This window comes from Emydura macquarii, unplaced genomic scaffold, assembly GCF_026122565.2.
Source record: "Emydura macquarii macquarii isolate MOO-44397 ecotype Brisbane River unplaced genomic scaffold, CSIRO-AGI_Emac_v2 contig_306, whole genome shotgun sequence".
NCBI classification, from domain to species: Eukaryota; Metazoa; Chordata; order Testudines; family Chelidae; genus Emydura; species Emydura macquarii.
The window spans coordinates 14,147,733-14,167,663 of record NW_027130443.1 but is presented as its reverse complement, the minus strand read 5'-3'; the positions used below and the strand labels follow the sequence as shown (position 1 = coordinate 14,167,663).

Genomic DNA, 19,931 nt, shown 5'->3' with positions numbered 1-19,931 from the left:
CCCCCCTCCGCACACCCACGCGGGCCAGCCCCACAGCGCCCCATCCCACAGGTGGCCTGGCTCTGACTCCCAGCCCCCCCGGGCTGAAGAGGAGGCTGGGGGGCGAGGGGGGAGGGCGTTCAGACTCGTCCTGAGACGTGTCCAGGCTCAGACTCAGAGACTTTAAGGTCCGAAGGGACCAATGTGATCATCGGGTCTGACCCCCCCACACAACCACGGCCCCGGGGGGGGGGCAGGGAGATGTCGACCCAGGGCCAGGCGCTCGACGGCACCCGCCCTGCCAGAGCCCACAGCAAGGCTCCCGCTGCAGCAGGCAGGGCCTGCTGGGACCCATAGCGCTCAGGGGCTGCACCACCCCACTGCAGACCAGGTGTGCGTGGGGGGGCCTAGCCTGCAGCTCCCTTTTGTCTCTGCTGAGGGCATCTGGTCCTGGTGCATCCCGGGCGCTGGGGCAGGTGTGCAGAGTGAAGGCTACGCCCCTCGGCGAGGTGCGCTGGCAGAGCAGGGGGCTGCTGTGGGTCGGCAGTGAGGGGCATTGGAGGGCAGCTGCACTGTCTGGCACCACCTGCCCTTGCTGCAGCCACTCGGGGGTCGTGTCTTCGGCCGACGTGGGCAGCAGTGCCGGGCGCAGAGAGCGGCTGCCCCGGGGCTCTGCTAGGAGAGAGGCGTTGGCTCCAGGGTCCAGCCCGCCTGGCGTCCTGTGCCATCCCTTGCCCAGCCCGGGCGCGGCGCTCAGACGCCCACCTGCCGTCCCTGGCACACGGGGTAACTCATCTAGCTGATCGACAGCCCAGCTGGTCAAAAACAAGCCATCCCACCGAGGGGCTGGACCCTCCTGTCTCTGGGGCCGCACCGGCCGCTGGCTGCCAAGCGCATCTGCCTCCTGCCCGGCCTGACAGCCCCTCGCCCGGCAGGGAGAATTCCCTCCCGCCCGGAGCCTGGGAGAGGTGCGTCTGCCACTGAGCCAGCTGGGCGGGCAGGTCGTTATGGGGAATCCCTGTTCTCGCCTATCCATGGGGTCTGTCTGGGCAGCGGGGGAGCTGTGGGGCTGGGCGGGGTCCAGGGCAAGTTCAGCAGCACAGCCTCCTGGGGTAACTTGGGGAGCACATGGGGGGGGGGGGGGGGGAGGCACCAAATTCAACCACTCCCCTGTGAGAACCAGCCTGACTCAGCACCAGGGAGCCATCAGCACAGCTGGGGGGGAGGGGGGAGGGACACGTTTGGGGCTCGAGGGGAGGGGTCACGCTCTGAGCACTGAGGGAGGGGCATGTGTGGGTGCTGGGGGTGCACAGGAGCTGGGGGTGGGGGGCACGTTTGGGGTGCTGGGGGAGGGCACATGTGGGTTGCTGGAGGGTACATGGGAGCTGGGGGAGGGGCACGCATGTAGCATTGTGGGGGGCACACGTGGGGCATTGGGGGAGGGGCACGCGTGGGCTGTAGGAGGGGGCGCCCCAAAGCTCAGCACAGGCTGCCCGACCTGGAGCGGCCTCTGCCCACCAGGGCTCCTGACCCTGTGGGCTGCCCCCTTCCTGGGCCGGGAGCGGGGCCGGGGAGTGGGGGAGCAGCAGGTTCCCAGGGGGTGACACCCCACGCCGCCTTGCGCGGCACGCGGCTCCTCTGGATGACCTGTGCCCTTTCTCCGCAGAGCGCCGCGGCTGCCCCCAGCCCCGTGATGGGGAACATGGCCCCAAGCGACGGCATGCCAGGAGGACCCATGCCACCCGGTTTCTTTCAGGTACCCTGCCCCACTGCGCGGGGGTGCCTCCGGGCCCGGCCGGCGGGGGGCTTGGCCCATTCCCTGCTGATGTTGTGGCGTGCCGTGGGGCAGCACAACGTCCCAGCTGCGGGGACGCAGGCGAACTCCTGGGGGACCAGGTTCCCCGGGGCGGGTGGACCCACAGGGGATCCCTGTGGAGGAAGAGGGCAGCCCCGGCCCTTTCCCTGGGGCTAATTTAACCCTGGGAGCCAATGCGCTGCCCCCACAGCTGTTTCCTGCCAAGGGGGACCCATGGCCCTGGAACCACCCCCTGCCAGCTCTGCCCTGGCCCCGCTGCTGGTGCCCTCTGCCCCGCCAGCACCTCCGGCAGCGCCAGGGCCTGCTGCCAGCCAAGGGGTGTTCCCAGAGCCCAAAGCAGGCACCGGAGCCTGCCTGCTGCCGGGGGGAGAGGTCGGGGGGAGCCGGCGGCAGGGGAGGGGAGCTGAAGCCCTGTGCAGGGATGAATGTGCAGCCGGGGGCTGGGGGTGCAGGCAGGCAGCTGTGGTCACGTGTCAGTGGGGAGTAGGGGGAGGTGGGCCTTAGCGTGTGACGCCGTGCGAGTGTCCGTGTGCGCGTGCAGGAGAGCATCGGTGTCCGTGAGCGGGTGTGGCAGGGGCTGTCCCCCCCCCGTCAGTCAGGAGGGGGGCAGGTCAGGTGCCCCAGTGATGCTGGAGCCACTTTGCCCAGGCTGGGCCCCCAGCACCCCCCTGCCCTTCCACAGCCCTCGGGCACTGCAGGCATGCGGGAGGGACTGGAGAACTTGACACGCACGCACCCGCGCACACACACACACACACACACACACACACACACACACACTCCGTGGGGCGGGGCCAGCCGTCAGCTGCTTTCAGCACACAGCTGCAGGAGGTGTGCGAGTGTGTGCACAGGAGTGTGTACGGGAGGTGTGCATGGGGATAGGTGCGCGGGGTGTGCACAGGCGCGTGTTTGCACGCAGGGGTGTTTGCAAGGATGTGTGCACGAGTGTGCAAGGTGCGTGTGCGCACACGGGGGGGGGGAGGGGGTGTGCACGAGGTGTGCACAGGCGCGCGTGCAGCCGGGTGGCGGCCTGTGGGCATCGCTGCGGGTGTCAGCATTGGCAGCTGCTTTGCTCCGGGCTTGGCTGCTCTGGGCTCGCCGGCTTCGCTGTGCGGCGCCAGGAGCCCCGAGCCGAGCAGCTGGCGGTGCCGGTCTGGGACGTGTGGGGAGAGGCTGCCCCCTAGCGTGGCCGGGCGGACAGTTATCTCCCGCTCTGGATCCAGAACGATTCAATGTTTAGCCCCGGGCAGCGCCTGTGCCTGGCTGGGCTCCGCGTTGCAGCCCGTCCCTCGCCGCCTGGGCCCATCCCGCCGGGAGCCCTGGTGACTTACAAACCTGCGCCCCCACCCCGACGCCTGTCCTGGCACCGCCGCCCTCAGAGGGGGGGGTGCAGCTGGGGCATAGCGCCCCGGGGCTTGGTGTAGACGGGTCCCCTCCTGGGCGGGACAGGAAGGGCGCTGCCACCCCAGCTCTGAGGGTGTGGGTAGCCGTGACAGCCAGGAGACACCCCCACACGGAGCTGCGCCACGCACCCACGAGCTCCCGGCTTGGCCTGGCTGGGCCCTGAGTCGGCAGCTCCTCCCCGCCCCACGGGCCGGGAGCCGGGCGGGCAGCGTTCTCGGGGCGCTGGGGTCACCGCAGCTTCCCCTGCAGGACCCGTCTCCTGGGGACGCAGACGTGGCCGGGCGCTGGCTCAGCTCTGCCTGCTGGGCCGTTGCTCCTGCCCCTCCGCAGCTGTCCCCCGCCCGACCTGGCCGGCGTGCTGAGCCCCCCGTTTGTGGAGGGGGGGTGTGCAGGGGGAGCCTGACACCGGCCCGCTGGAGACGGGGGTCTGGTGCCTCCTGCAGGTGGACACGGGGGACCGGCATGAAGCCACTACGCTGATGGGTGCCCGGGGCGTCCCCTCACCGCTGCCCTGCGCCGCACCCCGGGGGCACCAGCTTCTCCTGAGCCTGCTGGAGACACCCAGTGCCCAGCTGGGGGCAAAGCCGGGCTGCCCCCCATGTGCCAGGCACCCCACATTTCAGACTCAGTGCCCCCCAGCACGTGTGTCCCCCCACCCTGGGCGATGGCTGGCCCCGGGGCAGGGAGTCCCACTCACAGCAGGGGTCGGCAGGGAGCTCGGGGACATTGGGGGTCTCTGATAGGCAGCCCCCAAGGAGAGGGACCCCCCCCCAGCTGGGCCTAGGAGCTGCCCCTTGGGGCAAGCGAGGGGCCAAGGGCAGCGGGTGACGGGAGCCCAGCCCAGCCCCGCTCTCCTGTGACCCTGGGTGTTTTGTTTCTCTTGAAGGGACCTCCGGGCTCTCAGCCATCACCGCACGCACAGCCTCCGCCCCACAACCCTGCCGCCCCCATGCTGGGGCCCCACAACCAGGTAAGGCCGGCCCGGGGGGGGGGGGGGGGGGGAGCCGGCGCTGCCCCCAACCAGCTGGGCTGGGGAGGAAGCCTGCTGAACCTCGTGTGTGCATCCCCCACGTGCCACCCTGCCCCCTGCTTCCTTCTCCCACCACATACCGCCCTGCCCCCTGCCTCCCCCCACGGGCTCCCCTGCAGGACTAGCTCTGTCCCTTCTGTGGGGTGGGGGGTGGCCATGCAGAGGGGCTGGGCCATGCAGCCCCGAGGCCCTGTAGCAGCCAGACCCAGCATCTGTGCCCCCCTAGGACCCTGGCAGGGGCACAGTGGGTGAGTGGGGCCCTTCCCCGACCCAGGTGTCCGTGTCTGTGCGGGAGGGGCCGGGGGCTCGGCTGGGGCTGGGGAAGTGATGTGGGGCATAATAGGGAGACCCTGGCAGCTGGGAGGGACCAATGGGGCAAATTAGGGGGCAGCAGGGCAGGGGCTGACTCGGGCAGATCCAAGCGTCCTGCACAGGGGGTGCGACCGGACAGTCACTGTGGGGGGAAGGGGGACGCCCAGGTGCCAGCTCCGGGTGCGTGGGACTCCGCCAGGCCGTGGCAGCGGAGCAGGGCACAGCACCAGCGGCCCCCCAGGCCCCACCCCCTTGCCACACGCTCCCGGTGAGGGCCTGTTGCTGGGAGGTGCGTGAGTGCCGGCGCGGCGGGTGTGGCGAACCCCGGGCGAAGGGACGCGCTGAGGACGGCACTGCTGGGCCAGGTGGCGCGGGCAGGAGGGGGCAGAACGCGCAGCCAGAGAGGCAGCGAATCGTCTTGCTGCCCGTTGTGCAAATGCAGCGGCCCCAGAACTCGCCCAGACTGCTCGGGGCAACGGGCGCAGGCGGGCGCTTGAGACACCTGCCACTGGCTGGCCCGGTGACTTTGGGCGAGTCACTGCCTCGCTCTGCCTCAGTTTCCCCACCACCAATGGTAGCGAAAGGCCCCCCCTTCCCCCGGCAAAGTGCTGAGAGCCCCGCGCGGGGGAGGAGCTGAGGGGCTGCCCTGGCAAGAACCGCACGATGAGCCGGACTCCTGCCCCGTCCCCGCTGGGCGCCAGGCCGCTCGCTCACCAGGGCCGTGGGGTGGGAAATGCTGCATGCCTGCGGCCTGGCTGGGCCCGGACACCTGGGTCCCTGCCGCGCAGCTGGACCAAGGCCGCGCAGTGCTGTTTGCGCTTAGCGCCTGGCTCCGTGGTCTCCCCCCGCCTTGGGCTGGCCTCTGGGCCTGTGCCCTCATCTGCCCCCTGCTTCGTCTCTTGCAGCCTTTCATGTCCCCGCGCTACCCCGGCGGCCCCCGGCCCTCCCTCCGCATGGCAAGCCAGGTGAGATGCCCGCCCCCCCGGAATCCCCCCAGGGTGGGTTGCCCCCCAGGGCTCAGCCCTGGCCCGTGTCCGCACTGGCCAGTCTGCTCAGGCAGTGGGGCAGGGAGGCAGCCCTAGGGACTGGGGGTGGGCAGGGGGGAGGCTCAGTGCCCTTGCCCCAGGTGGGGGGGGGGGTGGTTCTTGTCTTTCCCTGGGGGTTGGGGGGGGGGGGGCCGGTCAGGGCCCCTGCCCCGGCGACAGCTGCCGTCCCAGCTCACTGCCTCTCTGTTCCCGCAGCCGCCTGTGGGGGTCCCGGGGTCCCAGCCGCTGCTGCCCAACGCCATGGACCCCAGCACGCGATCTCAGGGTGAGTCGAGCCGCCCGCGTGGTTCCCTCCCCCGCTGAGCCGTGCCAGCTCCGGGGGGGGCAGCGAGGACGCGCCCCAGCCACGCCCAGGGCCTGCACCAGCGGGACGCACGTGGCTGAGACGCCAGGGCATTCCCGGCTCCCAGGGAGGGGGCAAGACCCCCCCAGGCTGGGAGCATCCCCTCCCCCAGCAGGACAGGAGCCCCCAGGAGGGGAGTCCCTCATGGCCAAGCTGAGGAGCAGCCCCCCCCCCCCTCCCCCCCCGGTCTCTCTGGGGCGGGACGAGGCCTAGTTCCGGGGCGGGGGGGGGGTGCCTGGCGACGGTGACCCCTCACGGGGTGTCCCCTCTCAGTGCTGGGGGTTCTGTGGGTGGGGAGCAGAGCCCTGGGATGGGAGGGTGGGGGAGGGTCAAGGAGCAGAGCCCCACAAGTGGGGGGCTGGGGGGTCGCGCCCTGAGAGGGGGCCCGGGGATTGCAGCTGCCTTGCTCACCCCCCTTCCCTTCGCACAGGGCATCCGAACATGGCGGGCCCGATGCAGCGGATGAACCCCCCGCGGGGCATGGCGGGGCTGGCTCCCCAGGTGAGTGGGGCCCCAGCTTGTCACCCCGGCCCCGGCCCTGCGGGGTGAGCGACTCCTGAGCAGCGCTGTGACCCACAGCCGCCTCCCTGCTCCCAGGGGGGCAGCACGGGCACAGGTCTGGAGCCAGGACGCCTGGGTTCCCTCCCTGGCCCTGGGAGGGGAGTGGGGTTCGCCGGGGTGGCTGGAGCCAGGACGCCTGGGTTCTGGCTTGGGCGGGGGGCTGGAGCCAGGAGGCCCCATGCGCTCCGTGGTGGGGTGAGGGTTAATGCAGCCCCTCGGGGGGGCTGTGCCCGACCCACCAGCCACGCGCTCACCGGGCGCCCACTCCTCTCTTGTAGAACTACAGCAGCGGGATGCGGCCCCCTCCCAACTCGCTGGGCGGCCCCGGCATGCCTGCCATGACCATGTAAGTGCCCCTCACACCTCCCTGCCCACCCCCAGGTCCCGTGGGAAGGGCACAGGCCTGCTCCTCCAGGGTTGGCCAGGGACTCCTGGGCCAGTCGGGGCGGTGCCCTGCGCCAGGCGCTGCACATGGGGGGGCCCAGGCCCTGGCAGGGCTCGTGGCATGGCAGAGTGTCACCCATCCGCTGCTGGCCGTGGCACCTGGCCCAGCACGTGCCCCCCCCAGCGCAGCCAGAGCGACTGGCAGGAGCCCAGGGCGTTCCCAGCGCCGTCAGAGCTGGCGGCACCCAGACCCATGGACTGGGCAGGTCTGGGGGAGTCCATGGCTGGTGGGGGAAGCTGGGAGGGACCCAGCCCCTCCACACCCTCTGTGGGAGGCAGGGTAGGACTGTCCATGCGCCCCAGTGCCACCTCCCTGCCCCCCACCTGCTCTGGGTGTGGGCAGCGCAGGGCGCAGGACAGCGGGGGCGGCCCCAGGACGTGCCAACCTTGCGCCTGTTTGTGTTTCAGGGGCCCAGGAGGGCGAGCGCCCTGGCCAAACCCCAGCGGCAACTCAGTGAGTCCCGTGCGCGTGGGCCGGGGGGGGGAAGGGGGTGGCAAGGGGGGGGCTTTGCCTGCGCGCGCACCCAGAGACACGCTGCCCGTGCTAACGCGGCCCCTCTTGTGTCCCCCAGATCGCGTACTCCTCCTCGTCGCCGGGGAGCTACGTGGTGAGTACCCCAGGCCGGGGGCGGGGGGGGGGCTGCTCTGCCGGTGGCTCCCCGCAGCACCAGCTGCCCATGCTGAGTGCCCCTGCCCCGTGGGGGCACATGGCCCGGGCCCCGGCCCATGCCGGGCAGGTTGGGAGGAGGCTGAGGTGCAGCTGGTGGGGGGTGGATTCGTGGGGCACGGGGCTGGGCTGTGATGGGGAGTCCCGGCGTCTGCCCTAGGCTCTAACGGCTCGTTCTCTTGTCCCGCAGGGCCCTCCCGGAGGCGGCGGCCCCCCAGGAACCCCCATCATGCCCAGCCCAGGAGGTGACGTAGCCACACGGTGGCGGGTGGGGCGGGGGCACAGCCTGGCGCGGAGTGGAAAAGCCACTGCCGTGTCTGGGCCGCTCTGCGTGGGCTGGGGGGAGGCAGGTGGGGGGAGGCCCGCAGGGCGTGTGGCCCCCGGTGAGCTCATGCATGGCGGCGCCAGCCCCCCCGGCACTGCAGGCTGACAGTTCGGTGCCTGGCCCAGACCCCCGCCCAGGCCTGACCCCGCTCTGCTCCCCACAGACTCCACGAACTCCAGCGAGAACATGTACACCATGATGAATCCCATCGGGCCCGCGGCGAGCCGGCCGAATGTGAGTGCGCCCCCTGACCCCCCCCCCTCCCAGCAGCAGCAGCAGGGCTGAGCCATGGCCGGCCACAGATGCCCCTGTGTCCCAACCCACGGCTCTTCTCTCCCCCCCGCCCCCGCTCTCCCAGCCTGGGCTCCCCCTTCCCGCCGGTGCCCCCTCGCCTTCCCTGCTGCCCCTTGGGGTGTAGAGCGTTTGGGGGCGCTAAGCCGGGCTGTGCTGGCAGGTGGGCGGGCTGGGGCTGCGGGGCCGGGGGGGCTCACACCACGCTGGGGCGCCGGGGACCAGCACAACGTTCTCAGCGGCCTTGCGCCCATTTCCCGTCCACTCCCACCCGCCCGCCGGGCCGGCTCGGGGCCCGCACTGACGCATCCTTTCCCTTGCAGTTCCCGATGGGGCCGGGCCCCGATGGGCCCATGGGAGGCATGAACGCCATGGAGCCCCATCACATGAATGGCTCGTTAGGTGGGTAGCCCTGGCCCCTCGCCCGCCGGTGCCGTGCTCCCGCCATGTGGCAGGGTGGCAGCCTCGCTTCGTGTCCGGACGCCTGGGTTCTGGGCCCGTGGGCGGGGCCCTTCCCTTTCCGTGGGGCTCCCCCTCACGTGCCAGGGGCTGTCGGTTCTGGCCCGTGCCCTCAGACCCAGCCCATTCCCCCTATGGGCCGGGAGCGCCCCCCCCTGGAGTCTGCCGATGTCAGTGCATGCCCCCCCCTGCTGATACAGGAGGAAACGGAGGCAGCAAGGGTCACGCCCGTGTCGGGGTGAGGGCAGGCACCCTGGGGCACTCTGCAGCATGGCCCGATCTCCCAGGGAGGGGGGTGTCTCGTGGAGCTGGGCAGGGGACCCCCTCTGACGAGTGAGGGGCAGTGCTAACAGCACCTGTTTGTCCTTCCAGGCTCCAGTGACATGGACGGGCTGCCAAAGGTGAGGACACAGCACCCCGTTTCCACCCGTCTGAAGGGGGGGGGGTCCCCCTGGGCTGCACCCGTCCCTGGGGCACCCTTTGAGGGACCCCCCAGTCTGGGCCTGGGCCCCAGGGTCAGGCCAGCAGCTCTCCCTGTGAAAGGTCCGGGGTGTTACCAGGTGCTGGCCGTGTCCGGCCCCTTCAGCCCTGCCGGCTCCTCTGGGCACACTGGGGTGATTGCGCGGAGCTGAGGGAGCCGGGGCTGGGCGGGGCCCATCGCGACACCAGGCGGGTGCCAGGCTGCGCCCGGGCCGGGGCTCTGGCCGGTCCCTGCGCTGCGGGCAGCTGGCTGGGTTTCACGCCGGCAGGCGCGGGGCCGCGGTCTAACCTGGCGCTTTCCTGTGCCCTGCAGAGTTCCCCGAGCAACATGGCGGGACTGAGCAACCCGCCCGGGACCCCGCGGGACGACGGCGAGATGGGCGGCAATTTCTTGAACCCTTTCCAAAGTGACAGCGTAAGGGAGGCGGGGGGGGGCACCGGGCAGGCAGGGCGCCCGGGCAGGGTGCGGCATCTGCAAAGCATTGGCCACCCCCTGGCAGAACAAGCCCAGCGTGGTTGGGCCCATGGGGGGGGGCCACGATGTTAGAGCCTCCCCAAGATCTGAGCTGCCCCCCAGGGGTGCCTGGACACAGAGGGCCAGGCGGAGCCCCTGGCTCCGGTGCCAGCAACTGTCCTCCCCCCCCCCCCCCCCCCCCCCAGTGTGTCAGGCTGGCCCCGGCAGCCTCCCCGCTAATGCCTGGTGTCTCCCGTCTCTCTAGTACTCGCCCAGCATGACAATGAGCGTGTGAGCCCGGCTTGGACGTCCCAGCGCAGACAGCCAGACGCCCCCGTGGGTCGAACACACACAGGACCTGGCCGCCCGCCAGCGCCCCCCCCCATGTCCCCTCCACACACGGCACAGACCCCACATCCCCCCCTTACCCCGGCACAGCTCCCCCACCCCCAGCAGCGCCAGCCATGTGCCCAGCATCGCTGCAGCCTGGGCCCTGTTGGACTCTGCTGCTCACCCCCAGCTGAGACGCTGCTCAGGGGATGTGTGTGTGGGGGGGGGGGTGCTGGGAGGTTGGCCCCTGCTGGCCTTTCAGGCTGAGTGTGATGGGGAGGCGTGTCAGGTCTGGGGAGGGGGGGGCATGGCAGAGCTCCAGGCAGCACCTATGGGGGCTGGGGCAGAGCTGCTGGGAGAGTCCCCGAGGCCTAGCGCCCATGGCCAGAGCAGCCCAGCAGTGTCTTGGGGGGGGGGCGGGGGGTGTCAAGCCCGGGGCAGCCTCCTTCCCCGCCCGGGGCCGCAGGCCGGGGGCACAGGTGGGCCTGCGTGTGGCCAGGGCTGGTTTACCGTGACATGGCCTTGCCTCCCCATGGTGGGCTCCCCAGACCCCCCCAGCTCCCACGGGGGGGGGGGGGGAGGGGGTCGGTACCAGCCCTGCTCTGAGGTGGCCCTCAGCCCTGACGGGGTTGGAGGCCAGGCTGCCCCCAGCTGTGCTCAGCCCCAGACGGGGGGGTGGGGGGTATTTATTTCAGGGTTCGTTTTACTGTACAGGGTTTAATTTATCATGGGCTTTCCCCACCCCAGTCCTCAGCTTCCACCCCCCCAGGCGCCCCAGCAGCCGGCTGGGGGGGGGGCACACGCCCTGCAGTTCCTGCTGCAGCTGCTCGAGCCGGGGCAGCCCCTGCCAGGCTGAGCAGTGGGGGGGCTTCAGAATCCAGCCCCACGCTGCAGCTTGCCCCCGCAACTGCCTCTCCAGCCCCCCCCCCGCAGCGGGGGCAGTGGCAGGGTTACCTGCACCGGGCTCATCTAATCATTGGCAAACCCCCCCCGCCCCTTCCACGCCGTGGGGCAGGCTGCTGCCCTCACGCTCTGTGCCCAACCCCGCTGCAGCGCCTGCCTCCTGGAAACAGGCCCAGCCCCAGCTTCCACCCCCAGCAGCCCCACAGTTGCTGGCACTAGGGGGCCCGGCAGAGCCCCCCCCCAGCAGCGTTTGCCACCAGCACCCTTGCCCCCCCCTTTGTTGCTGGCTAAGCAAAGCTGCCTCTAGCCCCTTGTGCTGCCCAGTAACCCCCCCCCCCCCCCCCCCGAGCCTCTCCCCCAGGAAGTTGACACCCCCCATTTGTCAGGGGGCACTCCCCCCCCCCCCACTGCAGGGTTACTGCTCTGAGACTGCGGGCAAGGCAGCCCTGCTCATCCCCCACTGCACCCCTCCACCCCTCCCAGGGCCCCTCCACAGCAGGGAATGCCTTAGGGAGTCTCCAGGGAAAGCCCCCCCCAGCAGGCCTGTCTGTTTGCTCAGCCACTGTGATCTCCCCCCCACCCCACACCCAGACAGACGGGGCCTGGCTCAGCCCCTCCCCCTGTGGCCAAGGGAGGCAAGTGTACATAGGCCCCCCCCCACCCTCTTTTGCCCCCCAGGGACCACTTTTAACTGTACCATGAAGGATTTTTTCCCCCCCTTTTATAAACATGAAGGACCTCGGCACCAGCCCCCCTCGCCACCCCCGCCCCTTTGTACAGCTGCCCCCGCCCCTCCCCCCCCCGGGCGGGGGAGCCTTTGCTGGTTGGAGATTGTTTGTGTTGCTGTCTGGGGGGATCCCTCACCCTCCGTGTCCGTGGGCCGGCCCTGCTGCAGGCTGGGCCCCTGGGGGGCGGGGGCCCCGTGCTAGCTTAGTCAGGCTGTAGGGATAGTGGCTGTGCGGCCAGGCCGGAGGCTTTAGCCTGAAAGTTGCTTATCAAAAAAACAAAAACAAAAAAAAAAAAAAAACCTCTAAAAAAACCTGCATCAATAAATGTAATTTGATTTTTTTCATAGCTGGGCCGGCTTTGTCTCCATCTCGGCCCCCGGCCCCACAGCAGTGAGCGTGGGGGGGCCCCACCACCAGCCCCTCCTGCCGGAGCAGGGCAGGCTGCTACCCTTTGCCTACCAGCGCACAGCCAGCACGGCCCTGGACCTGAGCCCCAGAGCAGGAAGGGGGGTGAGGACCACGAGGGGGCAGCTGGGGCTGCTCCGCCTGCCCCCCACACCTTGCAGAGAGCCCATGGCCGTGGCCCACTGGGGCAGAGACCCACACCTGCAGTAGCAGGGGGCCCTGCCAGGCAGCTGGGTGCAGCTGCAGGACTTGTCCAAGTGGAAGGGGGGGCCCCGGGGTGCACCCTACAACATGGGCACAGCTCCCCCCCCCAGACACACCCTGCACCCGGACAGCGGCCAGGCAGCGCGGGAGCTGCAGAGGGACCAGCCCAGACAGCGACTTCCGAGCTCACACTTTATTCAGGAAAATAAACCTTCCCAGCTTCCAGTTAGCGGCACTGGAGCCGGGGGGCGCTGGGGCCATGGGGCGAGGCCCTAGCTGTCGCCGTGCAGGGGGGCCGGCGAGGGGGCGTGCGCATTAGTGGACGGGCAGAGGTAGCCGTTCACCTGGGCAGCAACCTTCTTGGGCGAGACGGAGCACGCGGCCAGCCACACTCGCTTCAGGCTGGGACACGGCCGCTGCATCTTATGCTCCAGCTGCATGTGGTTCTGGGGGGGCAGCCCCACGCAGGCCCTGGGGGCAGGAGCAGAGAGAGCGGCACGTCAGCGGGCCTGGCCTGGGGGGAAGGGGATGTCAGAGGCAGGATGTGGGGTGGGCACCGCAGGCCCCGGAGGGGCTTTCTGCACCAGGTCCCATGGCAGCTGCTACAACGTGCCCATCCCAGCCGGCTCAGCTAAGGGCCCGGGCGGCTCCCGGAGGGCCCTGGGGGTGGCAGAGGCAGACGGGAGTTGGATTGGAAGTGTGGGGGATGGAGCAGGCACCCCTGGCATGGGGGCACAGACCGGCTGGAGGCGGGCAGGGGAGGGGTTGGTGCCCCGGGGCAGGGCAGAGGGCGGGGGTACCTCAGGATGTTCTCGATGCAGCTCCTCTGCCGGAAGAGGGCGTTGACGACGGGGGCGCCCGCGGGCACCAGGGGAGCCTTGCACAGGTAGCCCAGCATGGCCAGGACGCTGTGGAAGCCCTGGAAGTCGGGGTCGCTCTCGGTGCAGAAGCTGATGCGCTGGCAGAGCTCGGTCAGGATGACCAGGTCTAAGATGATGGGGCTGGCCAGCAGCGAGTCCTGGGGGTGGGGGGCAAAGTGAGTCAGGGGCTCAGGGCCGGGCACCACCTGCCCCACACCCAGCTCTCCAAGGCAGACCCAGCCCAGGTCCAGGTGGCCCCATGCTCCCCCCAGCCCTGCTTCAGCACCAGCGTGGGGCAGGGTGGGGAGAGGCACCGACTCCATGACCTCGTCCTGGGAGGTCGCCTCCCGGCCGGGACTAGCCCCTCTCCTCCCCCGGCCCAGCCCCTACCTCGCAGGTGTTGTGGATGACGAGGGTGTTGGTGCCGCCCAGCATGATCTCCGACGTGTACTCGTCCAGCGCCCGCTTGCTGTCGCCCACGTACGGCACGTACTTAATCACCACCTGCAACCAACAGCACCTCAGTGCCGGCCCCGGAGCGCCCCAGGCCAGGGGGAGAGGGGGCTGCTCCCCACAGCAGAGGGGTACGATGGAGGATGGGGTGGGTTGCACCCTCAGCATGTTTGCAGATGACCCTGAGCTAAGGGGAGTGGTCGATATGCTGGAGGGCCGGCAAACTGGAGGACTGGGCCAAAATAAATCTGATGGGGTTCAACAAGGACAAGTGCAGAGTCCTGCACCTAGGACGGAAGAATCCCATTCACAGCTATAGACTGGGGACCGACGGGCTAGGCAGCAGTTCTGCAGAAAAGGACCTGAGGGTAACAGTGGATAAAAAGCTGGATATGAATCAGCAGTGTGCCCTGGGTGCCAAGAAGGCTAATGGCATATTGGGCTGCATTAGTAGGAGCATTGCCAGCAGATGGAGGGAAGTGATTATTCCCCTCTATTCGGCACTGGTGAGGCCACATTTAGAGTATTGTGTCCAGTTTTGGCCCCCCACTACTAAATGTGGACAAGTTGGAGAGAGTCCAGCGGAGGGCAACAAAAACGATTAGGGGGCTAGAGCACAAGACTTATGAGGAGAGGCTGAGGGAACCAGGCTTGTTTAGTCTGCAGAAGAGAAGAGTTAGGGGAGATTTGATAGCAGCCTGTAACTACCTGAAAGGGGGTTCCAGGGAGGATGGGGCTAGGCTGTTCTCAGTGGTGACAGAACAGGTGACAGAACAAGGAGCAACGGTCTCAAGTTGCGGGGGGGGAGGGGGGGGTCTAGGTTGGACATTAGTTAAAAGTTTTTCACTAAGGGTGGGGAAGCGCTGGATGGGTTACGGGGGAGGTGGGGGGACTCTCCATCCTTAGGGGTGTTTAAGGCCCGGCTGGGATGGTCTGAGCAGGGGCTGGTCCTGTTGCGAGCAGGGGTCGGACAAGGCAGCTCCCGAGGTCCCCTCCTCCCCTCGGACTCACGCAGTGATCGGGCTTCTCCTGGGGCCCATAGAGCAGGGGGTTCGACTGCACCACGTCGTCCACCACATTGCTCTTGGAGGTCTCCTTGGAGTGGAACTGCAGCGGGGCCGACAGGTTCTTCCCGTCGTTGTTGCCCAGGTGGTTGTAGCTCACGATGGAGACAGGCTGGGGGCAGAGACGGCAGGTGTGGGGTGCGAGGGGGGGGCTGCAGCCTCAGGCCCCACCCAGCCACAGGACAAAGCAGCAGCAGCCAGCTGGGGCAGCCGCGGTCTCCCTGCCCCCCTCCGCCGCCAGCCACGGCTCCCTCCCAGGGAGCCCAGCCAGCCGGCTCCGGCACATGCCGTGGGACAGGTTTGGCTGGATTCCGAGGCGGAGGGAGCCTGAGCTGACCCAGAGCGGGGCTGACGCTCAGATGCTCCTCACGCCCGGCCCGCAGCCTCCCCCGCCTTACCCCCAACCCGCAGCCTCTGCCCAGACAGCCCGGGGCCCAGAGCGAAGGGCCAGGCCACTCGGCCCCCGGGCTCGGGGAGCAGAAACGACCCAGGCCCCCCCCAGCAGCCGCCAACCTGGCCTGGCGGCGTCTCCAGCCGGGCCTGCCCCGCCCACCCCGGCCCCCTCACCTTGAGGCCGGCGCCGACCAGGAAATCCACCAGCACCGACTTGAGCTTGGTCTGGCCCGACTTGAAGTCGTCGCCGCAGATGAAGACGCGGCGCTGCAGGGCGAGGGCCACGGCGCCCGGCACGAAGGTGTTCTGGGGCGAGCCGTTGATGTAGGCGCAGCCCTCCAGGATGCTGGCCACGGCGAAGAGTGTGGAGGGGGACACCTCCAGGCCTCGCTGAGGAGATGGGGGGGGCTCAGGGCCGAGCCGCAGGGACACCCCTGCCCCGAGCGCAGGCAGGGGTCCCCCCAAACCAGCCAGGGGAGCACCAGGCAGGGACAGCACAGGGCCCCCCGCTGGGCCCCCATTCAACGGGGCTCCTGGCCCCCCAACCCCATCAGGCCGTGCCACGCCCTCCCCAGCGCTAGGGCTGGGCTGCAACTCCACTGAAGGGCGAGGGCCAGAGCCCCCTAGATCCTCCCCCCACCGAGAGAAGCCAGCACCAGCCTCCCCGCCAGCCGCGCCCGGAGCCAAGGCCAGCCCCTGCCCGCCGGGGGGGGTCTCACCTCGATGGCCTGCAGCAGGTTCTCGGCCGTGTCGTTGACGCCGGGCAGCACCGTGCAGCAGCGCTCCGTGTTGGCCGTCCACAGCACGACCACCTTGTCCACCCCGCTGCTGGCCTGGAACTCCCGGATGTCCCTGCGGATCTGCGCCACCTGCGGAGGGCGCTCCTCAGTGCCCGGCAGCAGGCGCCCAGCACAGGGGCCCCGGGGGGGAAGCTGCCCGGCCCCCCACTCACAGCCACCAGCGCCCAGGCCTCTGCACCGGGGAGGGAGCCTGGCCTGCCCAGCACGGGTCAGCTCCGGCAGGCAGCGGGGATGATGCTTCGGGGCAGGAGGCGGGACGCTGCCCCCAGCCTCCCTGTGGGGCACAGGGCCCCACCTCCCGCCCGGCTGGCGTGCAGCCCAGGGCTGCCAGCTGGGCCCCCTGCGGGGAGCCAGGACCACCCCGAAATCCCAGCCCAGCTCCCCACAGCCCAGGCGGCTGCGTCAAAGCCACGCAGCCTCCCCCGGACAGAGCCCAGGAGCCCGTTACATTGGGGTCACCCCCCCCCCCCCAGGGCAACGGGATCCTGGGGGCGGCTGCGGCAGCCACAGGTACTGCCCCCCACCCCGCCCCACCTGCTCAGCCATTGCCCCACGGAGAACGTTGTCGGCTCGCTCCTCCTGATTGGCTGCGATGAACCCGGGGATGTGGATGGAGGGGCGGGGCTTCAGCTTCGCCATGTGGGGCCAGAGCTGCTCCTGCAGCTGCCAGTCCAGGACCTGGGCCCGTCTCATGGCCTCGGCCAGGTTCAGCGAGGAGATGTCCCAGCCTGAGACGCGGGAGGAGACGCCCGTCAGCGCATGGGCCCCGCCCAGGCAGCCCCCACTTCCCCCCGCCCAGACAGCCCCTCCTCGCCCACCCACCTCCGCCCACACAGCCCCCCCGCTCCCCTCCCCCCACCAGGCCATTCAGCCCCCACCCACCGTCAAAGACTAGGTCGTTGGGGTGCAGCATGGGCAGCAGGTCCCGGAAGGGCAGGTGGACGTCGCCAGCGGGGCCGGTGCCCAGGCAGACGGTGGACGCTTGCAGCAAGGAGCCGTAGTAGTTGGCGTGCTGGGGAGAGGGAGACCAGCACCGTGACGCTGCACCCCAGGGGCTCCCCTGCCCCCAGGACCTTCCACCACGGGAGCCGGGCCGAGTGCACGGCCCGTGACACCCAGCTCCCAGCCCGACCCCGCCCCGCGGCGCAGACAGCCCTGCGCACCACGTCCCCATCACCGCGGGAGCCAGGCGCTTCCCCCCCCCCCAGCCACGGCGCTCCACGAGCCCCTGCCCAGCCAGCTGCTGCCAGCGCAGACACGGCCACCAGTGCTGCCCGGCCCCCAACCCCACGGCCAGGGGGAGCCTCCGGGACACAGCCGGAGCGCCGAGGCCCCGCGGCCAGGGGCACCCCGGCAAGGCATGGCTCCGTCTCCTGGGCAGCTAGCTGGGGCGGCACCTGGGCGCCCGAGACAAGCCGGCTGGGCACAGCCGCGTGGGGGCTGGTGCGAGACGCCCGGGGAAGAGATTCGCTCACCTTCCGCCCTGTCTTGGTCATCCAGGAGAGGCCCAGCTTGTTGGCCAGCACGGCCGCCGTCACCGTGGTGCCGTTGTTACCGCCCCATCCCACCAGCATCACCCCCAGGCGGGGCAGCTGCCGCTCCGTGCGGAAGGTGAACTTGGTCGAACACGGCTTCACCTGGGAGCCCCAGACACAGGCAGTGAGGCCCTCGCACCCAGGACACGGAGCGTGCAGGGCAGGGCAGGGCAGGGGCCACGACTCGCTCGGGGCACGCTCGTCCGCTGGCTCTGCAGGGGCACGAGGGAACCAAGCACAGCAGGGCTCTGCAGGGGGACGGACCAACAGCCCCCGGCCCCGGTGCCAGGACGGCGTGTCCTGCACTGACCCTCTGCAAAAGGTCGGAGCCAAGGGACACCGCAGGCAAGGAAATCAACCCCAGCGTGACTCCGTTTAACGCCGGACCTTAAAGCCCGGCCACTCCTACCAACGGGGCAGGCGGGTAGACAAACAGACGTCGCTCCCCCCCGCCAGGCACGGACTCTACGCTAGGCCTGCCTACAGCGGGTACCTTCATGATGTCGTCCTCCTTGCTCACGTGCACGGTGCTGTACGTGTACCGGGCCTCGATGTAGTCCTTGCTGTAGGTCACATCAGGGCTCTCAACACGGAACGTCTCCGCCATCCTTCCTGGAGCTGCGGCGCGGAGAGAGCACAGCTTTCCAGACCTGCCCAGGCCTCACATCCCGGGCCCCAGCAGGACCAAGGGTGCAAAGCACTCACCAGGCCAGTGCCGGCGACTGGGATGCTCCCAGCTGTCCCCCCCCCCCCCCCCGGAGCCCTTTGCTAAAATGGGGCATAACACCCATTTTACAGACAGGGAAACTGAGGCACGCAGAAGTGAAGTGACTTGCCCTCCTAATGCCACCCAGGTGGTCAGAGATAGAACCCAGGCGTCCTAGCTTCAGACCGCGCCGCCCTGTCAGGCCGGCCGGCAGGGATGAGGCGGGGGGACAGGCCGGCAGACGGAGGAGCCAGCCGGCGAGCCCGACAGAGGCGTGTGGAAGGACGGAGTCGGGGCGGCCCGGGACAGCGCACCAGGCTCGTCCAGCGTGGGAAGATGCCAGAGAGCCACCAAACCGGCCCACTGCTCCGGCTGGGTCAGAGCAGGCGCTTTCTGCCCCGGAGGTGGGGGATGGCAGAGTGAGGGGAAAGGGCAGGGGGCACGTGCGGCTCCGCCAGCCCCCCAGCGCCCTCGCCAGCCCCCCAGCGCCCGGCCAAGCCACACACCCCAAAGCTGCCCGGGGCAGGGGAACAAGCTCAGCGCAGCCCGGCTGCCAGGTGCCCCCCGCCCGCCCGGCTGCACCCCGGGAAGGGCCCATCGCCTCCCCCCCGCCCAGCCTTCTCCAGACCCCCCCGCGCCGCTCACTGCCCCCCCCCCCCCCGCGGGCAGGGCGGGGCAGGCAGTGCCGTGACTGTGCAGCCCGCCGCACCGGCTCCGATGAGGGCAGGGGAGGGCGGGGTTCGGGGGGGCCTGGCCGGGGGCAGCTCTTCGGGGAGCCCCTTTCCCTGCTCCCAGCGGCTTCACCCCCCCCCCCCGCTGTTCTGACGGGGGCCAAGATCTCCGCTGCCCCGCGCCTCGCAGCCTCACCCCCCTCCCGCCTGGGGGGGGGCCGATGGCGGTCCCGCCCCGTGCCTCAGTTTCCCCATGTGACTCGCAGGGAGAACGCCCAGGCTCAGCGGGGTCCATGGGCGGGGGGGGGGGGGGAGGAGGATCCGGCTCTCGTGCTGGCAGGGGAGGGGGGCGCCTGTCCCTGCCCCCCGGCCATGGGGCAGAGCCCCTGACCTCGGCCCTGCCGCGGAGGGCGGCGCCCGGCCCGGCCCGGCCCGGCCCGAGGGGAGTCTCCGCCCCGGCGGGATTAGAACCGAGCCCCCCCGCTGCCCCCCACACCCAGCCCGGCTGCTCCAGGGGCGGCCCCGGCCCCACACTGCCACTCACCGGCTGCTGCTGCCCCGCGGCTGGGAGGGGGGCGCGGCTGCTCCGCGGTTTAAAGGGCTCCCAGGGCCCGCCCCCCCCCGCGGCTCCGCCCCGCCGTAAATTTCCATCAGCTGCGCGGCCCCCACGCGCCTGCCTGCACCGCGCACGGCCCCCCCCCCCGCCCCCGCGGCGTGTCCCTGGCCGGGTGCACGTGCCCCCCCCCAGCTAGCATTACTACCTGCCCACACCCCTGGGCTGAGGCCGCTGGCCGGGAGAGGGGCCACCCCCCCCCAGGAGTTAAAGCCCTGGGAGGGCCCCAGGCGCCCCCCCCCCCCCCCCCCCGTTGGCCCTGGCCATGGGGAGCTTTAACCCGGTCCCCGCGCCTTGTGTGGGCGAGCACAGCCCCCGCCCCCCGCAGAGGAGAGGAGGGTGCCCTTCGCAGCCCGGGGCAGCGGGTGTGGGGCGGGGGCAGCTGAGAAGCCCCTGGGCAGATGGGGGGCTGGGGGCTGATTGCCCCTGGGAGCCAAGAAAGGAGCCAGAGCCACACAGGCCTGGCCTCCCTGAGACATGGGGCAGCCCCGCCAGGGAAGGGCTCCGGGGCCCTGCCGCTCTTCAGCCGCTCCTGGTACAGCCCCGTGCGCAGCAGGGGCCTGCGGCGGCCGTAGAGGAAGGCGAAGGTGTTTGCATGCACCCCCCGCGTCTGCCGGGAACAAAGAGAACCCAGCCGGCCTGACACAGGGCCACA

The 19,931-nt window shown here is 70.4% G+C and overlaps 2 protein-coding genes across 2 annotated transcripts in view; one reads left to right on the top strand and one right to left on the bottom strand.

Annotated features, from left to right (window-relative positions):
- SSBP4 (single stranded DNA binding protein 4) overlaps positions 1 to 10,321 on the top strand; it is a 37,459-nt gene extending 27,138 nt beyond the window's left edge. Inside the window, exons 5-18 of the mRNA XM_067554967.1 lie at positions 1,646 to 1,735; positions 4,086 to 4,169; positions 5,447 to 5,506; positions 5,783 to 5,852; positions 6,361 to 6,431; positions 6,770 to 6,837; positions 7,344 to 7,389; positions 7,508 to 7,543; positions 7,793 to 7,847; positions 8,091 to 8,161; positions 8,542 to 8,620; positions 9,050 to 9,078; positions 9,471 to 9,572; positions 9,877 to 10,321. Of these exons, the coding sequence (XP_067411068.1) occupies positions 1,646 to 1,735; positions 4,086 to 4,169; positions 5,447 to 5,506; positions 5,783 to 5,852; positions 6,361 to 6,431; positions 6,770 to 6,837; positions 7,344 to 7,389; positions 7,508 to 7,543; positions 7,793 to 7,847; positions 8,091 to 8,161; positions 8,542 to 8,620; positions 9,050 to 9,078; positions 9,471 to 9,572; positions 9,877 to 9,906 (891 nt within the window). The 3' untranslated portion in view covers positions 9,907 to 10,321. The remainder of the gene's footprint in view (positions 1 to 1,645; positions 1,736 to 4,085; positions 4,170 to 5,446; positions 5,507 to 5,782; positions 5,853 to 6,360; positions 6,432 to 6,769; positions 6,838 to 7,343; positions 7,390 to 7,507; positions 7,544 to 7,792; positions 7,848 to 8,090; positions 8,162 to 8,541; positions 8,621 to 9,049; positions 9,079 to 9,470; positions 9,573 to 9,876) is intronic.
- Positions 10,322 to 11,939: 1,618 nt separating this feature from the next.
- Positions 11,940 to 19,236, bottom strand: ISYNA1 (inositol-3-phosphate synthase 1). The gene is made up of 11 exons (XM_067560842.1): positions 19,208 to 19,236; positions 17,780 to 17,904; positions 17,227 to 17,388; positions 16,634 to 16,763; positions 16,286 to 16,479; positions 15,671 to 15,820; positions 15,126 to 15,341; positions 14,506 to 14,670; positions 13,432 to 13,545; positions 12,982 to 13,199; positions 11,940 to 12,652 (listed from the first exon to the last, which is right to left on the bottom strand). The coding sequence occupies exons 2-11, from the start codon at positions 17,891 to 17,893 to the stop codon at positions 12,454 to 12,456; spliced, it is 1,662 nt and encodes a 553-aa protein (XP_067416943.1). The 5' UTR covers positions 17,894 to 17,904; positions 19,208 to 19,236; the 3' UTR covers positions 11,940 to 12,453.
- Positions 19,237 to 19,931: the final 695 nt, after the last annotated feature.